The 12,098-nt window shown below is 41.8% G+C and overlaps 1 protein-coding gene and 1 long non-coding RNA gene across 2 annotated transcripts in view; one reads left to right on the top strand and one right to left on the bottom strand.

The window, feature by feature from the left end:
• LOC109634756 (uncharacterized) overlaps window positions 1–12,098 on the top strand; it is an 87,673-nt gene that overhangs the window by 58,572 nt on the left and 17,003 nt on the right. The gene's annotated exons all lie outside the window — the stretch shown is intronic.
• The window catches only part of LOC109634734 (zinc finger matrin-type protein 4), a 50,656-nt gene that overhangs the window by 26,895 nt on the left and 11,663 nt on the right, over window positions 1–12,098 (bottom strand). Inside the window, exons 2-3 of the mRNA XM_020095429.2 lie at window positions 8,074–8,190; window positions 3,614–3,706 (exon numbers count right to left, since the gene is read on the bottom strand). Coding sequence (XP_019950988.1) covers window positions 3,614–3,706; window positions 8,074–8,184 — 204 coding nt within the window. The 5' untranslated portion in view covers window positions 8,185–8,190. The remainder of the gene's footprint in view (window positions 1–3,613; window positions 3,707–8,073; window positions 8,191–12,098) is intronic.

Raw genomic sequence — 12,098 nt, 5'->3', positions numbered from 1 at the left:
GTTTTTAAACAGTCTCGAGCGCAAGTGGGTGACTGACGTGTGAATAATTGTCAGCTCATTACAGCTGCCACTCCACTGAACCACTTTAAGGGCGTCTCTGACTCACTGTTCTTCCTCCATAATCTGAATCGGCTGATTCCTGCCTCAGTCTTCTTCACTGCCTCTACCTGTCGCACCTCACACATCTATTGAGACTGGATTTGCATGTGACCTAATTGACGGTGTTTCAGTTTGCGCGCGCACATGCTGCACGTACACCTGTTTATCCGCTACCTGACAGTGATGTCTGTATCGCAGAATATTTCTTGTTTGGGTGGCTTCATCCCGCTCATGCGCCTAACAATAGCCTCCTAATTAGCTGTTTATCTTCCTCTCCTTCTGTTTCGCTTTCTCTCCGCTCTTCCTCACTTCTCCCTCCGCTCAGTGTCGAGACGCTGTGTGAAACATTGCTAAATATACACATGGAGCAGAACAGGGGGAAACATACGCTCTCATTTTTTTTTTAGTTTGAAGGAGCGCTGAAAGTAAATTGTAAATTAAAAGGAGCGACAGTGCAAATAAAGCTTTAGAGGTTTTGGAAAAAATGCTTGTTATCTCTTGCCCTTTTCGAGAAGATAGAAAAATGCAGACATTGAGAGATGGAGAAAGAGAGAGAGAGCAGGGTGGAGAATAACGGAAGAAAAATGGATCAGGCTCCCTCCCCTTTCATCTGGGAGCACCTTTATGACCTACTTTCTCTGTTTGTTCTGCGACAAACACTTTCACACACAAACACACAAACCTCAAGGCATGGCATTTTACTCTGAGTAGACGCTGGCATTTCATTCACTGGGCAAAAAAAAACCCTCTCTCTGCTGTTCCCACTGGACTGCACCATGTCAATCACTCCGACAACTTAAGGGCAAAACGTTGAGATGTAGTTCAGAGAAAAGATGTACAAAACCTCCCCAGGGTGGAAAAAAAAAAAAAAAAAGAGAAAAGTTTACCGCAAATTGAACGGTAAAATTTTCATCTCTAGAGAACTGTAGCTTCTTACATTGGTTTTCCAGCACTGTCAGATAATCAATGTCACATCCCTGTGTGAAAGGTTATGAGCAAAGTGCTAGCTGTGGCGCTTATGGTGCGTCACAGTGTGGCAGATGAGGTGTGTGTGTGTGTGTGTGTGTGTGTGTGTGTGTGTGTGTGTGTGTGTGTGTGTGTGTGTGTGTGTGTGTGTGTGTGTTCAGTGTCCCATATGAGGTGAAAGCCAGGAGGGCTGAGTCATGTCTTATTCACTTAGAGAGACAGATGGAGACGCAGGTGTGTGTATTTCTACAGCGTCTGAGTGTGTCGGTAAACCCATGTGCCTTTGACATGCCTATTTCACGAGTGTGTGCACCACGCGCACGTTTTCACCTTTTTAAATTTATTTTTGTACAATTTGAATCGAGGAATCAGCCAACATGTGCTAATTTCAAGACTCTGACGTTATGAAATGATAGTTAGATTTCAGGTGTGTCCAGTTTTGAGGTGGCAGCTGTAGTTTTTGTGGCTCAGTTTGATGATTTACAAATGTTTATGCTTCATTTTTAATATTAATTTTGAAATTGGCTTGAGCTTCTTCATCCGAACTGTTAATTGGATGATCGAGCAGCATGGGAAACCCACACAACTCAAACCACAATTTCTGCAACTCTCTAAAAGCAACACTCTGAAATTCTCACCCTGCAGCCAGCGTCTGCATTTGCAGAGGTGAGACCGTAGAATTTCAACTTCTATTTCTGTAACTTTTGTTGTGTGCAAGTCTTATGCACACAAAAATGTGTCGCCTAGGAGCCAGTATCTAAAAATGTGCTCTGTTATCTCCACATTTACATGATTCCTCATATATCTCTGCCCACTTTGACACATCTGTGGCCTTTAGGAGCAGCTGTAAACACTTTTGCCTTCAGACCTGGTCAAACAACATGGAACATAAGCCAGACCCTAATGTCTGACGATTCAGGACTGATCTCATTTTTTCTGTGGGTGATGACACCACCATTTGAATAGTTAAAATCTAGTGACAATCTCATTCACGGACACTGGGATGTTCAGGTCAGTCAAACATAAAACAACAAAGTCAAGATATAAAAAAAACCCCAAACAATATCAATCTCTCAACATCCGGTCTAAAGCAGTAACCCAGTACAGCTCCATGAATGTTAATATGTGAGAAAAACAGCTCACCTCATTGGTTGTTCAGGGTCTTAACATTTAAAAAAACTGTTAATCCAGATCTGTCTTTGTGATTTAACTCTGCAGGATTTAATTGAAGAAAACCAAAAAAATGTAAACTCTTAACTTTGCTTGTACATTTTCCAGATCGAGGATGGTTGCAAACGTTTTATTGCCTTAGTTTTGATTATGAATCTGCTGTCAGTGGGGGACAGAGAGTCAGTGCTGCTCTGAGGTAATTGCACCAGGGCCTAAGGTCTTGGCTGTGGCACTGTTTTAGGGAGAGGCTCCATCTCTTTCCCCTCCTCCTCTCTCTCTCTTTCCCTCTCTCTTTCTGGCACAGCTTGGTTTGTCAGTTGGTTTGATGAACTATTCTTACACCAGCTGTGTCCTCAGCTTGTGTAATGTATGTATTCTCTGTGTGTCTGTGTGTAGTGGGATTTAGCCAAACCAGATGAATGGGGCACACAGTGTACAATCCTAAAATGCACACACACACACACACACACACACACACACACACACACACACACACACACACACACACACACACACACACACACACACACACACACTCAGCGACTGACAAACGCAAGTCAAAAATCTGTAGTTGCAACCCCAGCATTTGCTCCATTTGCAGAACAGGATCCTAGAAGCCTAGAAATACACAGACATAATGGCCCGTCTACACCACACATACACATTCACAGACAGACACACACACATACGTGCAGACAGACACACAAACACTAGCAAAGCACTAACCTCCTTCGGCATAGCCCCCAATAGTCAGACATAAAGCAGTCCTGGGGCATCTGTCTCCCCAACATCTCAAGAGAGACACCACAGCTAAGGCACAATGTCTCTTGGGAGAATTATTGTACACAAATGTTCCCATGAGCACTCGACTGCAATGGGCAAGCTTACGAACGAACAGGCCGATCTAAAGATTAGACTGAGTCGAGTCGATTCGTTTTTTTTAATGATCTAAATCAATGACAACTAGCTGCAAATTGAGTCCAAATGTCAGCGTGCAATTAGTTCTCCTTCCACAAACATCATCAATGTAGTGATTTCACTGCAGAGCAGGTAAATCTCAAGTATAGCTCAAGTAGTTCACAGTTTTTTTGCCAGCTCAAAATGTGCCTGTTGGTGCATGGCACAGACGAAGCTACACTGTCATGTCACTTCGATGTCACCCAGCAGGTGCAGTTTAATATAAATCTAAAAGACACTGCACTGAAATCCACCTGACAAGGCTGAAGTCGATCGGATGAGCTTTGGTCAAACCAAAAGACAAACAGAAAAACAGATGGAGATATCTGAATGAATGAATCTTACAAACTATAATCAAGTTAAATATGTCTGTATGTTATGCAACACAAACACAGAGGCACACACTCAGTGAGATGCATACTGGGTTATCTGGCCTCAGCCTCTTGGACGGCGGTCCTCCGTCTTCTGGGTGAAGCATGTAGAAGAGACGCACCTTGTTGGCGTGCTTCTTACTCTGAGGGAGAAAGAGAGAGAGAGAGAAAGAAACCGTCAGTGAACTGAATTCTATTTTATTAAATACGCTGGGTGGGGAAAAAATATCTCTGACTGTCACTCCAGCTTGACGCCCTGCTCCAAGAATTTATATCTGTTTCATCTGATGATGCGAGGACACATTTTTTGCTCGGTGACTAACGGCCCGGGCAAGTCTCAGCTCTCTGGAAGCCCCGAGTACAACATTGGATAGAGAAGTGGTGGGGGGGCTGACACTGGCACAGTGAACTGCTAAAGGGAGTGAGGGAGTCAATCTAACTGTTGGAACTGATGAAACGGTTCACTGTTGGTTGTTACAGAGAGGTGGTTTGACTCTTATCTTCGACAAGTACTGACAACAGCTCGCTGAGAGCACACAAACCGACGACAGCTCCGTTTACTCAGTGACGGCTGATATGACGTTTGTTGCAGACGACAGTGACGCTCGGAGCTGGCTAAAAATGAGAAGCTGCAGCTCACTGTTTTCTTCACTGATTTGCTAATAAGTATTTTTGTCGCCGCTCAGGGAACATGTGCATCTTTCCAACTCCGGTGCCAAATAATAATTCATATTCACAAATGCAAATTATCACTTGCATATGCTGCACTGTAGAGAATCAACAGTATAAATAATATAAACTCCTTGATAATAAATTTGTTCTTTTTAGTTCCAAATGCTAAAAAAGTCAGAATATCTTCTACAGATTGCACATGTATTTTTAGTCACAAATCCTCACACTGTGTAGCCGTGGGTGTATTCTACAAAACATAATATAATAATAATTATATTTTTCTAATTGTGGATAAAGTGGATAAATGCAAAGAAAGTACACACACAGTCCAGGCTAAAAACAATGGTTTCTGTGGGAAGGACTGCTGACAAGATAAACTATGTGAATACTTAAGTTAACAGGCTCCCCTTCACTTCATTATCCCTTCATGAAAGCATGAGAAGATCTATACTAACTTGTGTTTATTTTATCTAATGAATGTGTAGTTTAGATGTTTACTTATGGGTGTGTATGACAGTTTTATTTACATATTCTCTTGTCAGCAACCGTGGTCTGGTGTCTGACAAAAAATAAAATTAAAAAACCCAATTCAAAGCAGTCAGAGGGCTGACCGTCATATGTACACGGGTTTAGCGCTTCAAATGAGTCTGTTGTGGGTTGATATCAGTAACTATACGAAAGCACAATGACACCGCCTGCAGCCAAAAGAAAAATTTAAATATGAAAATAAGAAGATGGCAGGGGGCCCTCCCACACAGGGGTAACCTCCTGCTGAGGAACTGGCCCTCTGCAGTAATGAGGGTCGTTCGTATAAAAAGTCTTCAGGAAACGCCAAAGGCTTTCTCTGACCCTCTTGCTATCCACTGCACTTCCTCTGGATGGTCATACATCTTACCAAGGGAACTGATTGTTCGGTAGGGGGGGCTTTTAACACACAACTTGCTCCGAAGCAGGTTAGGTGTTAAGCATGAGTTACCATGGCGATGCTATCAGGGTATGAAGTGAACCATCGTTATATAGCCTGAAGTTACCTCACTAACAACAGATCCTGTTTCCAGGCCTGTGTGTTTATGTCTGCTCCTGTCACCTGGACTTAATACTATAACCCCTACAAGCTACAACAAGCACAAATACACATTAGTGTTCATATGAAAGGACAGTGAGCCGTCCTTGAAGCTGCTAACTGTCACCTTAATGCAAAACGATAAAAATCAGCCGACATACTGCAGGCGGGAAAACGAGATCATGTGTATGTGTTTCGACAGCTCTTTGTGTTTGTGCACAAGGTTGACACAGCTATTCTGCTCCATACTTTTAATTTTATCGGCACGCTCTGACCTTCACTCCTTCCTGCTAAGTAACATCTATTATTATCTATAAATTCTACTGCTGGTGCTGTTTTCCAGAAGCAAGTGTTGACACGCATAGAAATAGCATCTTTATTGCCGCGTACGACAGAGTGCAGCGATACAAGTCAAGATTATGAAGAGCGTTAAGGGCTGGAGCGTTCAAGTAGAGCCTTATGGGAAATTCTGTGGTGTATTGGATCATTATCTTTAAGTCATGAATCCACACTTGTTATATACTGCTCAGGTGGTGGCCTGCAACCAGCCCTCAAAGATAAGAGAGAATAAAGAACAGAAAAGACAACAGGACGACTAGGATCATTATTCAAGAAAATTATGTTTATTCTTCATAGAGCTGCACCGATCACCTAATTCCAGAAACCTTTATCCCTCTGTGGCTCACATATGTTGAGAACAATCATCTCATCTTCTTAACACTTGGCATATGTACGGTTAAGGGCTCAAGAAAGTGTAACGTTGAATTTAATGCAATGATACGTTCAATATGAATCTCCAGTGCAGGGCTCTGTGTACTGACTCGAGCTTCGCTGAACTTAGAATAAACAGGTTAGCAGCTCTTTGTGCAGCAGAGGTGGTGCAGCATCAGGGTTCTGAGTCCTGCCCCCCCCCCCCCATATTGAATCCCTTGACCCCTAGAGAAAAAAAAAGCAGCTTCTAGTCCAGAGCCAGAATTCAAAATATAAGTGCAATTACGTTATTTAGATGAAAATGAGTGTGTATCATGGTTGAGCCGTACACAGAGAAAGCAAACTGGAGACTGTGGTAAGACACTGTACTGGCTGCTCCAGTGCTTAGATTGAATCCTCTGCCCCCAAGACAAGACAGCTCCACACTTGTCAGACTACTTTAATGCATTTTGTCAGAGCGTGTGTGTGTGTTTTTGTGTGTCTGAGAGCATGCTTGTGTTTATAGGTGTATAAATGGTCATGTACTTGATGTCTCTGGGATGTGGGCTAAAAGCTGGACTTTGCGTGTCACCATGGTTACCCTACACTGACCCTCAGTGCTCATCCTTTCCTAATGGACTGTGCATGTCGCCCTGTCCCCTCTGTCTCTGTGTCGGATCAAATTGGAAGAGACGGACAGGCAAGGCAACAACTATTTTAAAATATAAGCCACATCATCCTTGCGTGCGTACGCATGTAGAAAGTGTGTGACTCGCACATGATCAAATTCACAATATCAGACAGTGGTGTTCTGACTCCTGAGTCCAATGAAAAGTTTGGTAATCTGACAGTCTAGGAGGGTGAGAGAGCATTCCTACACATGCTGCTTGAGTGAAAGCTTGTGATTGGATCTCACGTCCTCGCTCTAAACACGTCACTTCTGATGAAAAGAAGAACAATAAAGACAAGAGGATGAAAAAGGAGGAGAGGAAGAAAGAATATCAAGAAAGAGAAGGTGGTAGAAGAGGGAGTACAAGATGGAGGAGAAGAGGGAGTAGGAAAAGTTGGAAGACGACAAGAAGAAGAGGGAAGTTGAAAAAGAAGGGAAAGGAGAATACCAAGAAATGCAAAGTAATGATTTCATTGGTCAATGTCATACCATGTATTCTATTAGTTGGGGGATTCAGCTGGATATTTTGATATTTCACAATTTGATATGTTTTTTTTTTTAACCCTGAGCTCCTCAGTAATTCATCTCCAATAATTATTATTCTTTCTAAAACTTGTCTCTGTGTCTTTTTAATTACCCTGTGAATCACATATGTGATGTAAGTAAAAATTGACCTTCCTTGCTCTTTAGCATTATTCAATCAGCCTTTCTTGCAGTTTCTTTTATCTGCTGTCCACTGCAGACATCTTTTGTTAAGGTTGACATTGAGGACAAGCAGTGACTCAGCATGTACATTTGTCTGCACAACCCAAGGCCATGTATTGTTGTCATAGATGTAGGTTCTGAGACACAGCTGGATTACTGTGGTTTGTACACAGTCTTGCGGACGCACATGCTACCGTTGTCCTTGCTTAATTCTCTCTAGATGAGGCCCTTGTCCTCATTAGTCTGCTCATTAATCCCAATTGTGTCTTGTAATCAAGGACGACCTCAATGCGGAATGTGCACAAGTGCACATGCAAATGTACACGCACATACACAATGCACAAATCCAGGTAAATAATGCACGGGCACTGACTATTTAATGGATGCTCATTAAAATACTCTCGGGGAGCCTGCTGAGAAGTAGACTACATTAAAACAAAGTGCACATGTGTGTTTGTTGGTGTGCAAGTGACTGACAATAGCATGCTGCATTAAGTCAAAGTGTAATGCTTGAGCACAAGCACAAATTGGTACAAATGAGGCTGATGCAAAGTGAATAGTCAATGCAGTAATCAAAGCAGCATTTGTTTGTTTTTTTGTGTGCGATCGTTCCTGTGTGAGATCCTCTATTCAACCTGTGTGTGTGTGTAGTGATGGTAAAAAGAGGAAGCTGACATAAATTCTCCAAACCCGAGCAAAGACAGACTCACCTCATAGTGAGCGGTGCGCTGGGACTCGGAGATTAGCTGGGCATTGCAGATGTTACAATAGCTCTCTGTGAACAAGCCTCCATCCACGACGCCCGCTGACTTCATCTTCATCTGAGACTACACAGACACGCACAAACACACAAATATGAATATGATTAAAATTCAAAACGGCAAAACATTTCAGAGAAGCTTTCATTGTGAGCTGGAGGTGCATGAGTGTGCATGTCTCTCATTTCAATTTAGAAATAATTTTCTCTCTGAATGACCGACTCATCACGATATTTCAGCTCAAAATATGTTGAACCTTCTTCAGCACATCCTCTCATTGATCATTCTGGCTGCTGTCTTGGAAACAATCGCCTGAGGCTCTCGCTTGAGTTTCTTTGCCATAAACCTTTAAATGCTCATCTTAAAGTATTGAAATGGTAATTCCTTAGTTTTTGCTGCAAAGCTGAGTTAATGATAAAAAAAAATCTGTTTTTAGTTCCAGGCATTTACAACTAAACATAGCATCTTCTGTTTGAACCCCCTCAACTTGTAACTGACAGGCGTGTCTTGTTGCCCAGATATTGCCTTTTAGATTGATTGCCTTCACATTAAATAGCTCTGAAAGTCTACTCAGCTTTCACCCGAGAAGACTGCATTTGTTGTTTAAAAAGAGAGGACAATGTGAAAACAAGAAAAGAGCTGTCTATTGATGAAGAACAAGCCATTTTAAAGCTGAGATAAGATGGGAAATCGATCAGAGCCATTGCACAAACATTGGGCATAGCAAACACACCAATTCTAAATGTCCTGATGAGAAACAATTTTCTGTACTAAGAATCAAACAGGTCGACCGAGGACAACAGCAGCTGAGGACATAAACATCACGAAGAGCAGTGAAGAAAACCCCCAAAACACGAGCCAGTGACATTACCACTGGGTGAAGGTAACACAATCAACTGTTTGAGGAAGATGCAAACCCCTCATTAGAAGTAAGAATCCGAAGGTCAGTTGGAAATGTGCAAAGTAAAGAGAAGTTTTATGAGCTGGTGACATCAGGATTGTCCTTTACTGAAGTGATGGAGAGGAGAAGTGATCCGCTCATGATCCAAAGCATACAAGCTTATCTGTGGAGCCTGGTGGAGGTGGTGCTGTGGCTTTGGTGTGCATGGCTGCTTCTGGAACAAACTCGCTAATCTTTATTGATGATGTTGCTCATGATGGGAGCAGCAGAATCAATCCACAAGTCCACAGAAACACTGTCAGCCAATGTACAGAGAGATGCATCCATACTAATCAGGAGAAACTTCATCATGGAGCAGGACAATGAGCCAAAACAGTCAATCAATACAACAAAAGACTTCAATGGGGGGGGGGAGTGAAAGAATTCAGACTGACCAAGGTAATAACTGGACCTTGACCCAGTGGAGCAGTGCTTTACATCCTGAAGTCGAAACTGAAATGAGGAAGCCCCTAAAACAACTGAAATAGCCTGGAATCATCACAAATGAACAAAACCACAGTTTAGTGATTCAGTCTAGGCTTGATCCAGTTATTGCGAGAAATCAACATGCAACCAAATGTCAAACTTTACCTTAAGACTCTCATCATTTGCTAACCTAAAACTAATTGGTCCAAAAAGGTTTCAAGTTGTTAAATGCATTCAGGTTTAAATACAGGAGGGCAGGGTTTAATTATAAACCCTTGTCTGAAATTCACCTTTTGATATTAAACCCAAATGCATTTAGTGTATTTATCATGGTTATACACAGAAGCTGTATGTACACATTGAAGAGAATGGTTCTTTTCAGGGTTCCATTATTGCCTGTTGTAGTCAAGTTTAATTTATAAAAATGTATCAGTGCAGGTATGTAAAATCAGGATCTGCTATATAACTAGTAAGAAAAAAAGTAAGATTTCACCCCGTGAAAAGTGCAGTGGAATGTTTATAAGTTGCAAACTCTCTATAAGAATTGAAGAAAGTTCATGAAGCTTGGGTTTTACTTTTCTGGTCATCCTCTTAGACAAGTATCAATTGCTGCTTTGATCTGGAAGCTGAAAACTGTTAAAGTTTTAGGATGAGTTGTAGTCTCTCTCATTAGAAGGTGAAATGGTACTGAAATTGTGGTGTTGGCACAAAAACAAAGAGGAATCTAATATAACTCTCCTAGTTTCTACTTCAGTGAAACTCTCTCAGGCTCCACTGGTAACTTTTTCAAAAGTTTTGTGCATTGGGCTTTACTGAGATTTAAATTTAGACGTTAAGCTTTACAAGCTAAGAAATACTTTACCTGAGACCAATCATTTGAGCCCTAAACCTTCAAGAACTTTTTGAACTCTAGTAGGAAATAATAATGCTGTAAATTGAACTGTAAAGCCAAGAGGAAATTTGTTGAGGATTTCATTGGATTGTCTTTGAAGTAAACAGCTAAAACGCCTCCTGTGAGATTCCCTTGTGAGAAACATGATGTGAAAAGAGTGCTGGGATTGCCCAACCAGTTAAACCGCAGAGACCTGAGCATACCACCAGAAGCAGTGGCTCTGGGTTTTTTAACAACCTGGCAGCAGGGTTTTCTTTGGCTTTTATACTGAGTAACATAATAGAAAATTGTTTAATGATGTGCTCTGGGGTCTTGTGTTCAATTTTATATTCTCTTCATTATGAGAGCCCTGTAGGCAGTGATCTGACAGGGTTAGGGTGAGTAACGGGTCTATAGGGAGCGGTCCAGGAACATCAACCATTAAACTGGATGAGCTTGTTGCCCCAAGGAAGCTACAGGACAGAGTTCTTGCAAAGGCAAAGTATTTCATGGCCCAAGATACTTGAATATGGCACGGTTCAGCCCCAGTGGCTTTGAAAGAATAGGTCTTTTTGTCTGGCACGGCGTCCCGAGAATCAATGTTAGTCATGAGATCTGACGGAATCCACTCCGTGTGTCAGCAGGGAAAAGCTGTGACAGGAATATGTATTCTAGTGTATAATTATCTTTAGCCACTACACTTGCTCAACACTTCAAGGTACACACACACACACACCATAACATAACACTGGTAATTACACCTGTCTGTTCATCTTGTCTGTTTTGTGCACCCGGGACCTTCCAATTAACTACAGACATGCTGTACAGACACTTACTTCATTATCTAATTGAACCCACAGTAACGACCCCAATACATTACGATTAAATGGCATTGCAGTTGCATTTGCTTTAGAGCACCAGGTTTTATTGTCTCATTTATGCACAGTCAGTAAGTTATGTGTCTTCGAAGTACAATTTTCACCCTGAAAATGTCACCGATGACAAGCTGGAAACTTGTTTTGTCGAGAGGCACAGATACATTTTTACCTTCGCTACATGAAGTGTCCTGTGAGAAATGATGGATATGGATATATTTTGGAAAGTGACACATTAAAAATATCCTGCGCTCTCGGTCTGAACGCCAGCTAGGTAGCGGTGACTCAATCATTAATCTTCCGGCTAATTAAAAGTGATTGTGTGACTGCAGAAATATCCATATCTTCCTAATATCTCCATTAACTCTGATAATTACATGCAAGATGGGAGATGTAGACTAATTAATAGAGGCAGGCTGTTGGTAAGATTAATGGAGTGGCAGCCCCAACGAAGCGAGAAGATGGGGAAGCAGATATTGGGGGAAAAAAAGAAAGGAAGGAGAGGGTGGGGTGGGGAAGTGGGGGGGTTACAATTGATGCACTGAGCGGGATATCTTCATGTTACATGGGTTTGGAGATCTTAAAGGTAATGTGGTTTCATTCCCAGCATATCAGACCAGAGCAGTTCTCCAGTGTTCTGTTAATGTATATGTTTACTGCTATGTTCTTGCATGAGAATGTAGTTTATTGCTGCTTCAGCATCAATTTCAAACCCAGCATGCACCACAAATAGGCATGTGTTTTATTTAGTATCAGAACGGTTCAACTTCAGTTCATCTTTGGATTTCTTCTTTATAGGTCAGCATTTTTGAGTTACGCTATAATTTGCATCTTATTTTTCACTCAGATGCACACAGAGGTCACA

The sequence above is a fragment of the Paralichthys olivaceus genome, chromosome 14, assembly GCF_024713975.1.
Source record: "Paralichthys olivaceus isolate ysfri-2021 chromosome 14, ASM2471397v2, whole genome shotgun sequence".
NCBI lineage: Eukaryota > Metazoa > Chordata > Actinopteri > Pleuronectiformes > Paralichthyidae > Paralichthys > Paralichthys olivaceus.
This window is presented reverse-complemented; position numbering and strand designations above follow the sequence as displayed.